Source organism: Delphinapterus leucas, chromosome 2, assembly GCF_059928025.1.
Source record: "Delphinapterus leucas isolate spDelLeu-1000000601 "Yukka" chromosome 2, BTC_Dleu_Yukka2, whole genome shotgun sequence".
In the NCBI taxonomy this organism is placed as follows: Eukaryota; Metazoa; Chordata; class Mammalia; order Artiodactyla; family Monodontidae; genus Delphinapterus; species Delphinapterus leucas.
In genome coordinates, this window is record NC_143130.1 from 140,366,398 (window position 1) to 140,384,385 (window position 17,988).

General features: G+C 41.2%; 1 protein-coding gene across 1 annotated transcript in view; it reads right to left on the reverse strand.

Moving 5' to 3' along the window:
• RTN1 (reticulon 1) overlaps positions 1-13,630 on the reverse strand; it is a 238,216-nt gene extending 224,586 nt beyond the window's left edge. The window contains exon 1 of the mRNA XM_022570448.3: positions 13,204-13,630. Coding sequence (XP_022426156.3) covers positions 13,204-13,444 — 241 coding nt within the window. The 5' untranslated portion in view covers positions 13,445-13,630. The remainder of the gene's footprint in view (positions 1-13,203) is intronic.
• Positions 13,631-17,988: the final 4,358 nt, after the last annotated feature.

A 17,988-nucleotide genomic window follows, 5' to 3' on the forward strand; every position in this document is an offset into this window, starting at 1 on the left:
CAACCAGAGTCCAGGTTTCTGCTACCATCTCTGCTCCGGTGCTCTCAGTACCCTCAGGACTTGGCCCAGCCCTGCATGTGGTCAACCCTCCCGGAGCCAAGCACAACTCTCAGCTCCTGGTTCTGGGCAACCTGAGTTAATAAGACTAAGAGTTCCTCACCTGGAGGGAAGCTGGCTTGCCCCACTGACTGAGAGTTAACTATGGTTAAATAAAGCGCCTCTATTTTTTTCTTTATAAGTGTTGCAGTTTTACTGTGACCCTCCTATTCTGTTCATAGAGTTAGTTTGAGAATCCTACTGCAAGAAAAATCTCTGGATTCTCAAGTTCTGTCATTCCAAGTTTTAGCTACTGTCTCCCTCACCCAGCTTTTCTCTCTCACTCTAGCTCAGACAGGTTTTCATCTAGGTTAATGCCTTACAAGTATGCTACTTTCACTGCACAGTCTTTTATGCTTATCTTGTATATAATGTCCAGAATTTTTAGCTGTACTTAGCAAGAGGGATAAGGAAAAGCTGTCTACTCCATCTTTCCAGAAGTATTAATCTATTTATGGAAGACTTTTAAATCTATAGAGCTGTAAGAGTAGCATGCAAGTACCTACAAGCCCACAGGGCCAATTAATTTAAGCTTGGGGGGAGAGGTGGGGGTGAGGTACAGGAGCTGGCTTTCACTGTGATAGCCTCTCTGGGAGACAGCCTCTTCCAGACTACCATGCACACATGGGGCAGCTTTCTACATTTACTGCCCTTCCACTGAGCAGGAGATTAAGAATAGACCTCACCTGGCCTCTATGGGCACGCCTCAGCCCTGCTCCAGCCACAGTTCACTCTTTAGGACATGAAGAATGGGGTGGGTCGCCACTCCAACTGCACTCTTCGTAGCCAAAATGTCTCCCAATGTGGATTGCCAGAATCAACTTCTCCCCAGCCCCACTCTTCCTCGCTCTCCTGCTCTCCCCACTAACATTTGGCTGAGGTTCAGCTAAGTACAGCAAGCATTTTCTATTAAAACACCTAGGGCCGAGGTGACATGGTTTTTTCTCAGTCTTTATTCTCTTAGACCTCTCTTCTGCATCTGACAGTGCTACCAGGCTTCCTATCAGTAGTTCCTTACAGATGCAGAGTAATTTGCAATTTGCATGTACCTCCTCTTGTTATCTCATTTTATCCTCAAAACAGCCCTGTAAGGTAGCCAGGACAATGGTATCATGCCCATTTTACATATGAAGAAACTGAGACATAAAGCAAATTTGCCCACATTGACATGATATTAGGTGCCAAAGCCAAGACTAGACAAATCTGTCTTCTCGGTCAAGACTATTTCTATACCATGCCATCTTGATTTCCATGATACTATGATAATGAGGGGAGTTACCACCTAATTGTCAGGCACTCTACAAGACCTAGTGCCACATACACAGAATCTAAGGCTGAGGGAGGTTCAATAAGTGGCCTAATGCCACTCAGCTAGTAAGACACAAGGAGCACTTGCTCTGTTCTTGGCCCTTTGTTCCTCCCATACTACATAATCTCTTCCAAAAAGCTAATTTATTCTACGGCTTCTTTTCTAATTTTCTTTTAATTTTTAAAAATTTTTTAATTTATTTTTGGCTGCATTGGGTCTTCACTGCTGCGCACGGACTTCCTCTAGTTGCAGCAAGCAGGGGCTACTCTTCGTTGCAGTGCGCGGGCTTCTCATTGCAGTGGCTTCTCTTGTTGCAGAGCACAGGCTCTAGGCATGCGGGCTTCAGTAGTTGTGGCACGCAGGCTCAGTAGTTGTGGTTCGCGGGCTCTAGAGCACAGGCTCAGTAGTTGTGGTGCACAGGATTAGCTGTTCCGTGGCATGCGTGATCTTCCCAGACCAGGGCTCGAACCTATGTCCCCTACATTGACAGGTGGATTCTTAACCACTGCACCACCAGGGAAGTCCCCTTTTCTAATTTTCTAAACCTTTATCTACAATTCTGTTTTCATCTCCAAATTCCGTTCCTTAATAAACAGAGCCAAGTGGAGATTTCCCCTCTTTTCTTCATTTTGAGCCCCATATGACAAAAATGAATGCATTATCCTCATCTGTCTGACCAGTGCCCCCTCCCACCTCTCTATAGCACCATCATTCTCCCAGCCATAGGAACAGAACCTAAGAGTTGATTCATCCCTCCCTTCATCCCCCGTGTCCTGTCAGTCACAAAGTCCTGTTGAATGTTCCCATGAAGTGCTCATCTTTCCTCCTCTTTCTTCCCAGGTACCTTCCTCTTCATTCCCATGTTTATTTAATCAAGCCTCTGAAACTGACGTTATTGAGTCAGCCTTCTTTCAGCAAAAGTGCAGGTTTCAGGATCATCCCCGTTGAGTTCATCATCTATGCCACCGTTGGACTAATCTTCCTTAACACAGCTTTATACAGTCATTCCTCAGTATTCACCGGGAATTGGTTCCAGGACCCCGTATAAATGCCAATATCCATGGATGCTCAAGTCCCTTATATAAAATGGTATAGTACAGTGGGCCCTTCATATCAGTGAAGGTGGATGTGGAACCCAAGGATACAGAGGGCTGACTGTATTACTTCCGTCACGTATAAACCTTCAAAGGTCCCAGAATCCATATAAAAGGAGACTACAGTCCCATGAATAGCTTTCAAACCCCCCAGAATCTGTCTCCCTGAACCCAAATGGGCAGGTTAAAACACGCTGGTCATTGCTTATCTCTATGTCATCACCCATGTCTCTCCCCTCACCTAAAACTGCCTTTCTGCCACTTCTGCTTGTTTCTAATCTACCTATCCTTTAGGTGTAAGTCACACTCCACCTCTTTCAAGACACCAGGTACCCTGGAACCCATAAAATTATGAAATTTGTACAGGGCTTATAGCTTGTAGCATCCATCCAAGCACAAGGCTAGACAAACTACCTTTGTTTTGTGTGGGTTAGTCACATCTCCCATCTAGACAGTAAGCTTGGAGGAACGGAGAAAGAGGACCTGGCTCATGTTCCATCATCCCCCACAGCTCCTAGCTGAGCATAAGGATGAGAGTCAATAAATCAGTGCTTCTTAAAGTCTTAACATGCATTTGGCAGGCTTGTTTCCCTGAGTTGAAGTCCGTGAATCGCTTCACGGGATCTTGAAGCAGGTCATCTACAGACCACATTTTGAGAGGCCTGATATTTTGGGATCTGTTGAAAAATTCATGCCAAAAGGAGATGTGACACTGCTTTTTATTCTTATGCTCACCAACTGTATCAGCAGTAACTTGAGTACACACAATTTTCTGTTGTCCAAGACTTGTTTTTAAAAAATGAAGACTTGCTATGCATAAAACAAAATTCTAGGTACTTTTAAGGATGAGAGATAGTCAACAAATTCCCCACATTCAGGAAGCAAGAATTTGGTCTGTAACTGGTTTTATAACAATCTCATGCAGTAGATGAATTGAAAAATCCATTTGGGGATTGGACATGGAAGTCAGAATGCAGAACAGTTCCAGCCAAGAATGTAAATCATTAGGCAACTCGGCAAACATGATTTTACAATAAATAATCTGGCATAAGCATGCAGACAGTGAGGCAGAGGACTAAGGACAGAGTCATACGATGCTTTTAGCAATACGGAATTAGTTAATGAATTCCCCAAACATTTTAGAATATATCAAATATTTATGGAATTAGAGTCTGTAGTAAAAAAAATGAAGAAGATAGTTCAGGAAAAAAGAATAAATAAAAGAGGTGCTTGCAGATAGCATGCTTCACATTTAGGTTAATAACCCCAAATTGTATAAAACTGTGCAGTTCTCAAGAGGCAAGTATGTTACATTATAGAGTTTTTCTCAACAGTGGAGAACTAGAGAAGAATTTAAAGATGGCCACAATTCTGTGGAGAGTGCATTTTTTAGAGAGCCAATTTGAAGTTAACTGTGGTTTTTGTGATGAGTACTGTTTCTGGTTTCATTTGTGAGCTGTTCACTCTTGAGAAATATGCCTTCTCTAACAACCACAGGTAAGGTTAGGTGTATTGTCTTCTCTTATGAAGGAATAAAGATCTTGGTATAACTTAACACTTTCCTTTCTGTTTCCCCCAGTAAACAGCAACCTCACTTGTGCTTAAGTATCAGTAACTGAGAGGTAATCTATCTCTTTTCTGGGCAATTCTAATTATTAGAACTTTCTCCTTCATTAAGTTGAAATGTGTTTCTCTGACTTACCCACCAGTCCCAATTTCGCCTTGTGAAATCACCTCGGTCAAGTCTTCATTTGGTTAATAAGATTTCTTCTAGTATTTGAATTTTACTTTCAGATCTCCTTTCATTCTCTTATTCTGGCTAAAAAGTCTTAATTTTTTCAACCATTTCTCAAACGGCATTTTGTTTTTCTAGAAGCCACACCAATCTAGTCACCTTTCACTGTACTACAGTGTCTCTAAACCATGGCACCCATCATTTAGTATAAAATTCCAAATTTTGTCTGCCTAGAACAGAATCTAGGGGAACTATTACCTCATATAATGTGTACCCAAGACTTTCTATTAATACTACGTAAAATTACATAAGATATTTTAGTAATTTCACCATACCACTAGCTCATATTTAGTTAATTACAACCCTCAAAGCTCCCATCCCCCACAATGAACTATTTCAAGTTGTGTCTCCTACATTCTGAACATATTAAATAGAATTTATAGAACCTACAGTCAGAAATTCATAATTTTACAGGCTACTATTCTTCCCTCCCCTCTAAAATCCCCTAGCTTTGAAGCCCAGGCCACTGCGTCCTTTATCTTTAGGAAATACAGTTCACTGTATTCTCCAAGTGCTACAATCTTGGCAATTTCAGAAATCATGTAGGTAATAATCTCACTCCCAGCCTTACCATCCTTCTGGACGCCACTCCTCTGATGACCTTGTCGTCCTCCACTACATCTGTCTCCCAATCCCCTCAGTAACTGTACCCTCTCCATCATCTCCATAGCAAACACTCCACCTTGAACCTTATCCTTTCAGCCCCCTTACCCTAGCACCCCGGCTCCTGCTCTTCTTCAACCCTGCCGGTACACACAACCCACTGTTCACATCATCTTTTCACCGTGCTTCATCCCCCTCTGTCCTCCTTCCTCCTCCCCGGATCCCACAACCCTCCAGTACTCTCGCTGCCTTGCACACATCCTTAACGCCACTGCCCATCTCATCTTGTCATACTTACCAGAAAAAAACAAAAACCAATCCAACTGTCCACCTACTTGAAATCAACACTGATGGGAAAAAAAGACAACACGTATGGTAGCTGGTCTCGCTTTAAGCTCATGACCTTCAGCTCCAGGTGGGCACTGGGGATACTTAGAATTCCTACCATCTCCCCTAGACATTTCACTCTCCCAATCTCCTACACAAAACTTGTATACCTTCTCCCCTCCTCTCAAACTTCCAACTCCACTCTTGCCTTCACTCTGCTGCTGACCTTTCTTCCTATTTCATTGAACTTCTACCTATCCTCAGCCCCACCCCTGACCTGTGCCCCCATCCTCCAGTTATATCCGTGAACTGTCCTTACGTCTATCTAACATCATCCCTCCACTGTCCTGATCCATTTCCCCTCACCTGCTCAGGGACATAGTACAGGAAACGCCCCCTCACTCTCCTGTACCATCCATCTTTCCACCCCTACTAAATCATTTGTATCGTCTTACAAATACGCTTTAATATCCCCCATAGTAAAAAATAGTTAAATAAAACTTTCCCTTCTCTTGATCCCAGCCCTCCAGGTAGTTATGTTCCTGTTTTTCTAGTTTCCTCCTTCAAAAGAGTTATGTCTATAATATTGTCTCTCATTTTCTCCTTTCTCATTTTCCCTAAAACTCATTCCAACCAAAGTTTTCCCCCAACACTTCACAATAAAACAGCTTCATCAAATTCATGGCTTCCTCATTGTCAAATCCAATGGCTGATTCTCAGTCCTCATCTTACCCAACCTACAAGCAGCATCTGACAGAGTCACTCATTCCATCCCTCTTAACATACATTTCCCTGCCTTCTGGAATCCCACTTTTTCAGTTCTCCCTCTACATCGTTAAGCCATTTTTACTCAGTTTCCTTTGCTTGAAACTCTGAGAATTTGGGCATCCCAGGACTCCTTGACCTCTTCACTGTCAAAACTCACTCCCTCTTGGTGATCTCAACTCTATGCCAACAACTCCAAAATTTACATACCCAGACCAGACCATTCCCCACCCCTGACCTCTACACTACCTGCTTGACATCACTGCTTGGCTATCTAATGAGCATTTCAGAGTTAGCGTTTGCAAAACCAAACTCCTGGCTTTTCCCCAAAACCTGCCCCTCCCAAAGTCTTTCCAATCCCAGCTAATAGCAACTCCACTCTTGCATTTGCTCAGGCCATAAAATGGTGTCATCCTTAACTCTTTTCTCTCACACCCGTACAAAACCCATTAGGGATACACTGTTAGCTTTACACTTAGAATATATCCAGAATCCAAGCACTTTTCACCTCCTCCAATGTATCACCCCAGTGCAAGCCACTAGCATCTCTTACTTGCATTATTACAATAGCTTCCTAGTTGGTCATTCTTGCTCCATATTCCTCCCCTCCTCCCCTATTTTAGATTCTCAATACAGTACAGAGTGATCCATTAAACTTAATTTAAAACTTAACTCTAAACATGTTCCTCCCCTACTGTAAACCCTCCAGTGGCTCCCATCAAACTCAGAGTAATATCCAGAACTCTTAAAATGGCCTATAGGACCTAATCTGCCCATCACCCCTCACCCTACACTCTGAGCCCATCTCCTACCATTTTCACCTTGTTCACCCCACTTCAGTGACCTCCCTGCCATTCCAGGGAGTACTTTCACCCAGGGCCTTTGCACAGACTATTCCTTCTGCCTAAAATGATCTTCTGCATCTGCATGACTTATTCTGTCACTTTCTTCAAGTCTTTGCTTTAATGCCACCTTATCAAAGAGGACATTTTTGACTATCTCTCTCACTCTACTGCTCTATTTTAACTTTCTCCTTAGGACTTATCATACCTTGACATATATTTTTTGTTCTTTGTCTCCTCTCTGTCTTCTCTCCTTCCCTGCCTACATACACACACACACACACACACACACAGTAGGATATATAATTTATAGGAGATAAACTTTTATCTGTCCTTTTCTGTACCGTACCCTTAGTGCTTAGAACAATGCCTGGCATAGAGCAGGGGTTCAATAAATAATAGTATAATCATGAATTAATTAAATAATGCTCTATTGCTCAATTCGATAACAATGGTTGCTGCTGAAGAGGGATAACAGCTGGCTGGTTGAGAGACTGAGTGTGAATACTTCCTTTTCTCTGTATACCCTTTTGTAGCTTTTAAATTTTAATGTCACGTGCATGTGCTTCTTACCCCAACAAGGAATTTTTTAAACTAGAGTAAAAAATTATTTTAATAGAAAGAATTTGCTTTTGAGTTAACATTAAAATCAGAAATTTTAAATAGGAGTGCTACCCTCTACCATATCAATCATCTTTTGAAACTTTGTGCCATTTGCAAAATTAAAGAGCGTGCTTTCTAATGTAAGTTGAGTACTTTCTAGAGTTCCTGTGCATAGTAAGTTCTGTGCATATGTTGGTGATTCAGAATATAAAAAAGAGAAAATTATGTTTTATGGGCATTATTTTTTTAGTGAACCAATGGGAATTGCCGGTGATCAACATGTTTATTATTTTCTAAGGGTTTATAAATATTCAGCATAATAATGCATTCTTAGATTCTACCAGCACTCAGCAACAAATATATTGGCTTGTAAGTTTTAAATATCCATTGTTTTCCCTTTCCTGAAAATCATTCCCCATTTCAACTTTTCTAACATTAGTCTTATTCTCAGGAGATACTAGGAATGACATCAAAACTGCTCACCACACTCATTCTATACCATGATATAAAGTAGTTGGCTCCGAAGAGCCAATCTTATCAGAGCAGTGATACAGTATTCTACTTGCTGTTCACTTATCCTGGGCTTCCAGTCTTTCTTTCCGTATGTTTTAGATTGCCCAGCTTAAGAATCACTGTCCATTTTAATTATTTATTTTTAAATGATCAACTTTCGTGAAATTCCATTATCTCATATAGATGTAAGACTAAAAAAATAGAAAAAAATGTTTTCCTTGTGATGAGAACTCAAACTCTCTTAACAACTTTCATATATAACATACAGCACTGTTAATTATATTAATTATGTTGTACATTACATCCTGAGTACTTATTTATCTTATCTGGAAGTTTGTACCTTTTGACTGCCTTCATCCAATTCCCCCTCCACCCACTCCCCCACCTCTGGTAACCACAAATCTGATCTCTTTTTCTATGAGTTTGTTTGTTTTGGAAGTATAACTGACCTACAATACTGTGTTAGTTCCTGTTACACAACATAGTGGTTCAATATTCCTATACATTTCAAAATGATAACTGTCCCTTTTAAATAATACGGGTTAAATGTGAACTGAGAAACTCTTCCCTCTCCTTTTTTTCATTACTCTCACTAGAGCACCTTCCACAAGCAGTGAGCCTCTCTAGCTCATGTTCTTCTCATTGTTCTTTTTGCCCTCAAATATTATTTTAACAAATAAAACTGGTTGTCTTTCATCTTTTGACCATATTCTTTCATGGAAAGCATTCCTGTGTGGATGTATTAGTCTCTTGAAATATGTCTTTTATTTTCACTGCCGTCTATATTTTACAGTGCCTTTTTTCAAATCTCCCTTAGTCACCACTGAGATCATTTCCTTTAACTTTAAAATAAAAGCACTACTAACTAATACAAGGATCTCTGAGTACAGTTACTTCTATGAGGAAGATAGAATTAGCTAGATAGTTAGGTAGATAGATTTTGTTTTCCCCCAGCTATGCCCTTTGAGCAAGCTATGCTAGTATTTCTTTATCCTATGTCAACCTCAGAAAACTAATTCATGCCTGTGTGCCCATGTGGTTAGATTATATAATACCCTTCTAAACAATCTTCCAGCAACGACTTGGGAATGAGGAAAATGAAAAATGACATAAAAGAACTGTTTAACTAAATACTAATGTGAAACAGAAAGGTACACATGTTCTAGGAAACCAAAACCTGTGTTTAGCACAGATCCTTACACAAAGGGGGCATTCAATAAATGTTTACTAAATTGAATTGAATCTCAATGGTCTCTCACTTTACAGATAATAAAAACTTTCCATAAACTTTTTGGAAGTTTTGTCTATCTTCCAGACTATGCAAGATAGAAAGTACAATGAACAAAATAATCCACAACTCTTCTCCAAACCCTCAGAGTCAGTAGATGAACAGCCTAGAGAAGAGATGGGAGCAGGTAGGTCTATGGTGTATCTGAGGGACAATGAGTAGGATGGGTTTCCTGGAACAGTGAGTTCATGAAAAGGAAGTTATGCTGAAAGCTCTGATAAAATTTATTTATCAATGTATTTTTAGGGTATGTAAGTGTTTCTAAATTTTAATTTAACCTAATTTGAATTCCCAATATGAAAGGATAAGTACTGTAGTTACTGCCAGAAGTGTCATTGATTATATTCAGAGCATATGTCTGATTATATTCAGATATATATTCAGATACATGTCCAGAGAAATAAATTGCATTAGAAACTCTTATTTTTCTTATAGGTTCTGTAAAGTATTGTAAAAGCTAGTGTAGTGTTCCTTCCCATTTCAATAGAACTGTAGCTTTCTTAAAAGATGAAAGAAAACAGAAGACTGAAATTTACACCTTCTGAAGAGGATTGCTGGGAATGACTCAAAAATTTTAAAAAATGTACACATCTATCAAGCACATCCACAAGAAAAGACAGCTAATCCAGTCTCTACATGGATTTTAAAAGATGATTGGTAATGTGTATGGTACAATTTATTATATTATACAGAATAAATGCAGGACATATAAACATTTCTGAAAGGTATTTAAATAATGATAGATTAAGAATAGTTTTTTCCAATAGAGTATCACATTCAGCATTTGAAAAATATAAATTTATGAGCACTGTAGTCCAAGTAAATTGGAAAAATACCTCTCTCTCCCTCTCTCACTTCCCTCCCCCTTGGCAATCATCTAGAAATTTAAGTCAAATTATCTATAAGTCAATATCACTAAAGCAAATCATCACACTGGGCTGCTTTCTCCAGACCATTCTCCATTCTCTTATTCATTTTGCCTTCTATGCATGAATCAGTCAATGAGTTAATTTCCAAAGTGGCCAATGAGTTAATTCTTACCATTGCATTTTGTTCAAATATGCTATTTTAAATTCTTCCTTTAAACAAAGGATGATTCTTCTATCCTTGTGTTATTGTATGTTCCTTTTGAATAGTTTCCAGGAATAAAATAACTGATCGTGAAAAAACAAAAATGTTGCTCTTCACGTTCTTTGTATAAAGTTATTCGATGATGGCACTGTTTCATGATTAACAATCTAACATGTTGTAGCCTACATATAGTGTATTAAATGTTCCCTTGGCATATCACATGCCCATTATCAATTTTAGACATGAAAAATTGTAGCTTTAGAAAAAAGTGTTACTTTTTGTTAAGGACATTTCCATCCCACAAAAGGGACAGAAGCAATGAGAATATCTGTACTGATGGAGTACTGGTAAAGAATACAGTACTGACAGAGTTTTATAGTGCAACTTTAATGATGTTTAAACATATATTCATTCCAGGACATCACTGAGAAATATTTTTGGAAATATTTCTTTAGGAACTTTAATTACCATCAATGTATAAAAATAAATAACAGAATTTCTGTCCAGATAGCATGATTAGTGGTGTTTTTCAGAAAAAAAGTTTTTAAAACATCAATATCTGTCTTAAATTTTAGAATTCCATTTGAGAAAGAAACAAAAGCTATTTACAGTGCATCACACTCAAAGTCTAAGTTACTTCTTAGTTTGATTTGAGTCCCAAAGAGCACCATTCTTTTAAAAAAAAAGGAAAGCCATGTGCTTAATAGGCTTCCTCTGGATTTTGTCCCTGATTAAGTTGAGGATGCACCTGCTGACTCTGCTTACTGCAACAGAACTGCCAAAACAACAGATAAGGAAGCTGGCCCAGATTTTATTTGAATTTTTCAAGATCTAGTTATTTATTTAGGTATCATTTCTGGCATCTGGGACTCTTATAACAGCCCATACAGTCTACTAAAAAAGAAACATACAAACTTAAAACATTAAATAACCAACAACTATATGAGAAATTCCTTCAAGCAGCAATAATAAACTTAAAAATTTCTATATAAATATGCAAACTATGTGCTCCTTCTGCCTCCCTTCATTCTCCTCCCATCCAAAGTTAGCATCATGTTCGATTTTATTAGTGTATTTGTTGCCTAGGATAGAAAACCCCTAATATATTCAACAAAGTAAAATATTTCTATAATAATATTAAAAATTGCAAATGCCTACTTTGTCACAGTTGTTCTAGGCATTTTGTGCATAGCAACCATTTTAGTGGATAGTATGTTACTGAACAGGGGGCGCTTAGCTTCCTCTCCCTAGTTCACCTAACCTTGGGGACACCAATGGGAGGTGGACAATGTTTATAAATGATTTACTTTGATGACAGTGGATAAAGGTTCTGTACTATGAGCTACTCTCAACGAAGAATGGTAATGGTAAACCAATGAAACGTGTACCTTCCTTTATCTATTAGCTTCTGCCATCTTCTTTTGCAATTATAAAAAGTTTTGTTTTCTCTCCATTTAGATGAAGAAGTTGAGATCTCTCTTAGTCTTAAATCCTCCCCTCCTCCATATAATAGCTAATATATGACAAATGGGGTTTTCTGCTTTTGAGTCTTTCTTTCCTTTTCCTTTCTCTCTTTTTTCTTTCTTTACTTTTTTTCTTCCCTTCATAATGTTTTATTTGACACGTTCCCTAAACCTCCTTTCCTCAGCTCAAATCGTTTGTACTAGAGAAGAATTAAGACTACCTAAGGACTACCTAAGACACTCCACACGACCCTTAAGAGAGGCAATGGCTTAAGAAAGGGGTTCCCCTAAATCAGCTGCCATGAACAAGCATGCCAGTCCCGCCCCCCTTCCCCTCCTGCAGAATCACCCAGCACCCGGCCTTCAAGAGCTACATTTCCAAAACTACACAACTCTCATTCCACCACAGCAAAGCTTTCTCCGGGAACAACACAACACAGCACCCTCTACCCCACTCCCTGGAAACACAGAGCTACCCAAGCCGGCAGCCCCTCCCCAAAGCTCGCCTCAGGCATCCTTCGGACAGAATGCTTCAGGATCCCTGGTCCCCGCTGAGCACCAACGTGCTCCAGTTCGGAAGGGGAAGTCAGGCGAAAGGAGGGCGAATCCAGGACAATTTCCAAAGGACCAGGCAGGTTCAGACTGATGGTAAACTGTGCCTGAACACTCACCGCCACTCAAGCCCTCTAACACCTCAGCCAACGGCCGCTCTAAAGGGTTGCAAGTTTCACTGCTCCCTTCGAGATGGGAGCATCCGGGCAGCTGGGAAAGAAGGGTTCTGGGCGGGAGCCGCCACAACTCCCAACCTTCTGGCAATGCTGTCCCTCTGGAATTAGACACACCTTGGCGTTTCGGTTTAGTGTGCGGGGGGAGGGGGAGATAGAGGAGGTGAAGGGAAAGGGGCTAGGAGTAGGGTGTGGAAATTCTTGGAGGGAAGGGAGAGTTAAAGTCACATCTCTGCCCTGGATCGAGCAGAGTCTAGGGGCAGCAGGCCCTCCCGTCGCTTTGTTGTCAGCGTCCCCTGTCGCTGGCGCGCGCCGGGCGCACAAACACGCCTCAGAATATCATCCCAACTGGCCAAACGGGCCCTACGACCCCCAGCCCCTTCCAAGAAGGAAAAAACTTGTATACAGGCGCGGCGGCAGCCAGGATGCTGCGGTTTGCCTCTGAGAACAACTTTGAAAGCCGGAAAAATGATAATGAAATAAAAGGATCAATAATATTTTGTTATCTTCCGAGCCTTTGGAAAAATAAATTTTCTGCCCCTACCAGTCCGCTAATATTTACAGTCGCCTGTGGCGAAGGGGAGTTAAGGTTGGTGCTCAAGATAGAGAGCGCGAGGTAGGTGCATAGGCGAGCTGCAGAGAAGGGGACCGGCTGGGGGACCCGAGTCCCCGACGCCATTTGCGGGACAGCGGCACCCGCCCGCCTTACCTGTGGATGCAGTTTCCATGGCAACGGGCGGCGGCCGGGCGGGGCCCGAGCCCAGTTCCCGCGGCGCAGCTTCTCGGGCCCCGGAGCCCAGCCCAGGGCCGGGCTCCCCCACCTGCGGCTCGGGCTTGGCCCCTTTCGGCGTCACCGCTTCTTCCTCCCCCTCGCTCCGGTCCCCGAACCACTGGGACCCGGGACTGGCCAGCGGCAGCAGCTCTTCTTTGGGATCGGGCGGCGCGGCCATAGCTGGCAGTTCCCCGGACGCAGCGACTGCTGCTTGGCGGGGCCGAGGTGCAGTGACTGGGCGGGCGGGCGGGCAGGCGCTCCCTGCTGCTGCCCCCGCCGGGACTCAGGGCTTGGGGAGGTTGCGGTGTCAGCGCCGCCACCGCCGCAGCTGCTGCAACTCCGGCCGAGCTGCCGCCTGCCGCTTTCCGCGTTTCAGCTCCTCCTCCTCCCCCTCCACTTCCTCCCGGCCCCGCCCCGGCCGCTGCCTGCGCTCCTCCTCCTATTGCCGGCGCCGCCGCCGCTGCTGCCTTGCTACTCCCAAGCCTGTCATTACGCAGGTGAAAAAGGCCTGTTTGGTCCGAGTCTTCCTTTGCACACGTCAGCCACCGGTCTGCAGGCCTAGATTAGGGGATGTGCCACATCCACTTGAATCTTCCTCTCATTTGGGGGAGAATCAGAGAGGATGAGCAGGTAGAAACAGCCCCCAGCTGAAGAGTGACTGATTAGTCAAGCTGCCCTCCCAACTCATAAAGTTAAACCTGGACTGGTGTCCTGGGACCCGAGGCAAAGAAAGGAAGCTGGAGCCCTCAAGGCCACAGTTCCGAGGGTGACCAGTATCATCTGTGGAGGGGACTTGTCTTCGCGGGGAGGGGTGAAGATGGTTGTTGACAGATGGAGACGAGGGAATCTGCAACCCCGAGGTTAAATGCTGCATCCATAAACTGTTTCCAAAACAGAACCTAAAATAGTGGAGTACAGGAAAGAGCTATCAGGAGATCCTCCGAATAAAGCTTACCAGACTTCATTCCTACCAGCACTGAGGGTGAATAAGACAGCAATAGGCAGGACAAAAACAACTTATGTTTCCTTTCAGAAACCCTGAGCCAAAGCCATACAAATTATAAGCTGTCTGTGCAGTCTATTTTATTTGAGAAGTTGGACATTCCAGAAAGCTTGCTGCTGCTTCCCCACCCACCCATTTTCCTTTACAGCTCTCTCTGATAAGATGGAAGATATTTGACAGATAAACAGCAACTCAGAGGAGGGAAATGACTTGGCTTATAATGTATTATTCCTATATTTAGATACATCTTTTCAAACAAGACTTATGCTTTATTGGTTCCTAAATTGTCTATGAAATGATGTGGTTGGAAAAAAAAATAACACACAGGGTGGAGGAATAAGCCCATCCACTGCTCCTTCTCTAGAGAAGGTGGGGCATCAGGCAAGCTACTGTGAGGCTTTGTGGGATTGCTAAGCCACTATAGACATGCTGAGGATTTCATACCTGTCAATTTATATATTCAAAGGCCAACTTCAGTACCATGCAGATGCTCCTCAAAAATGCTGAAAGTTAAAAGCCTGAATTCTGCCCAACCTTTTGTTCTGTTCAGTGACAATAAATTAGAGAAAATGTGTTCGCTCAATAGACAAGAAATATGGCCTACTAGGGCCAGATACCCCTGGGGATATGATGATCACCAAAATTTTACATTATTGATATCTTCAAAAATTATGATGGACATTTTCATTGGCTTGATTGTGGTGATAGCTTCACAGGGGTATACATATGTCAAAATTCATCAGATCACTTACTGTAAATATGTGCAACTTAGTGTATGCCAATTATACCTGAATAAAGCTTTTTTTTTTTTTTGTGGTACGCGGGCCTCCCACTGTTGTGGCCTCTCCCGTTGCGGAGCACAGGCTCTGGACGCGCAGGCTCAGCGGCCATGGCTCACGAGCCCAGCCGCTCTGCAGCATGTGGGATCTTCCCGGACCGGGGCACGAACCCGTGTCCCCTGCATCGGCAGGCAGACTCTCAACCACTGCGCCACCAGGGAAGCCCTAAAGCTATTTTTAAGTTACCCCCTTTGACATTAACAATTATTGGTTACCCTGAACCATCATGGTTTTCAAAATCTTTCCATGGGAAAAATGAGCCTGTTTAAGAAATCTTTAAGGTGAAAAGCTATTACACTGCTCTCTTTCCATTAAGCTTAATCCTTTCATATAATCAGGGGCATTTCTGAGTTTTTTAAAATCCATTGTTTAGAATATCAGAAATACCAGATGGAAATTTCTCACAGTTTCATTATTGACAACATGCCAAGAATATAGAAAACTAATGATATAAAACTGAGTGCTTATCGATGGGTACTGAATATTTGAGAATTGTTATGGTAAGGGAATTACATACAGAAATATATGGAGAATGTTATTTTGTTTCTCTGAGAAACACTGATGAAAGTCATCATTTAAAAAAACTGGAGTAACTATGCAAGCCTCACGACTTCCTTACACCTAAAATGATAAGGAGTTTTGGGATATGGTTCCAGTTCTTTTTCATGGTTCATCAGATACTGATCGATACTCTAATTGAGAATGTGTGAAAGAAATAGCCAGTTAAAGTATATTTAGATTTTACTTGTTAGAGAAAATTGAAATTTTCCATTTTGATTGAAAATTTTCATTTCCATTTCCCATTTAACTGAAATTCCACTTTGATAAATTATTCTATTTTGCTCTGCTTTAAAGAGGTGTTCACACTGTTTAGTTTTAGCAATTTTCACAACTATCTTTATTAGGCTCTACTACTGGATGTGGACAAATAATTATCTATTTGGTTGAAGGAATTTTCAACTTCACACTATGGTTTGAAATTACCAATGTCTATCACTATCATTTATTTTACATTTGCACCCCTGTGAGCTGACAAAGCTTGACTAATAGGAAGATGTATGGGCATAACACACAGTTAACAATGGGATTCCAGGGCTTGCAGAGTTGCTCTAAGTTATGAGTTGTTCTAAAATGCTTTTGTGACAAAGAAAAATGGGGTTGGCACTTTTAAAGGAGTCATAGCAAGGATAGTTGAGACAAAAGAACTGTCAGGTTTTGTCTTAAGCTATTGTTTTTTAGAAGAAAAGTTTTGTTCACTTTTTCAAAAGAAGGAATCTGGTGCGGAGCATTTATTTAACACTAGCTTCTTAACTTAGATCAAAGCTTATATCATGGGGGAAGAAGTGTGGGGACATGGAGAAAGAGTACCACAAGTAACACTTTAACCAAGATGAAGTCCTTTCCAGCCTCAATATGAAAGTTATTTAATCGTTCTGTGCCTAAATTTCCTCACTTGTAATCTGGATATTTTAATAGCACCTTCTTTAAAGGATTTGGGGGAGCACTAAATGAGTTGACGTAGGTAACGCATGTTATTAAGATTTAATTGCACATGTCAAATTACTTCCAGAAAGGGGCTTATAATGGTTAGCACTCTGCCTGCGTATTTCTGTTTGTAAAGAACAGAGAGTCAACAGTGACCATTTCAGGCATTCAAAGCAAATTAGATAAGGAATGATATTGAGTGGCTATTGATCTCTTTCTACTAGTAGTTTCTATATTCTGAAAGGCAAACCTTACATAAAGATAAATATACTTCAAAGGTTCTTCTAAGTAGTTGTGTAAAACACACATAGGCATGTATACATATTTCAACTTGCCATTCCTATAACAGGAATGGCAAATAGAGCTCATTGATAGATTAATAATGAATGCTTGGGGCACTGTGTTGAGAAAGAGTCTTAGATCACATCCAGAGTCAGTAAAAAAGAGCATCTAGAAAGGTAAGAAATAGCTACATTCAGGCAAGTGAAGGGGGTGTGGCAGCACATGCCAAGTATTTGCCTTCTCTGGTTTATTTAAAAACTTTTAGCATCCAAGCCAAGGCTCTACTTTTGAACCTTTTTAAGAGAGACTGCAACTGTGGAAACACTCCCATCGACTTAGTAAGATAAGTGTTTGACTCAAGATGAGATTCACGCTGGAGCCTCAGATTTCTCTGAAATCATTATGTGTGGGGTTGGTTCAGGACTTAATTTGTCTATGGAGCATCCAGCTCATTTTGCAACATGGTTTTCACCCTTCCACAATATGTAGAAGCTCTTGAATTTGATCAGGAAGAGTTCTCCAATTCCTACTGCAGTGAAAGAATGTTTAGATTGAAACTAATTTATAGAGGCTACAGGCTGGTGCCCGAGACAGCTGTGTTTTCTCCAGGAGACCACTACATCATTCACAACTGTCACACAGCACATTTGGAACACACCAGGCTCCTTCTGTCCATAGGGAGTGGCTGCTGTTACTTAATCTGCCATCCAAGGGGATAAAACATAGATGCTTCTAATGCATAAAACATAGATGCTTCCCACTCCAGTAGGGGTGGAAAGAAGAGAGTTGATCACTTTTCATTGAACCCAGTTTCGTTTTTCTTATCTAACTTGCACATCTGAGTAAAACTACAAAGACTTTTTTATTTGGGCAAAAACATGAATTAGGAGATCTGAAACTTGAATTCTCCATGCTTTGGACCCACAAAGCCTCTTTTAAAAATTCTGAGCTTGACAAGAAAACTGAAATATACACATGATAAAGGTAAATTTTCTTTGAATAAGTTCTTTGAAGTTTACAAACAGATCTCATTTAATACATGCACATATACATGATTTTAATTTCCAAAATTTGATAAGAAAAATGGTAACACTGTAATTATTAATTTTTTAT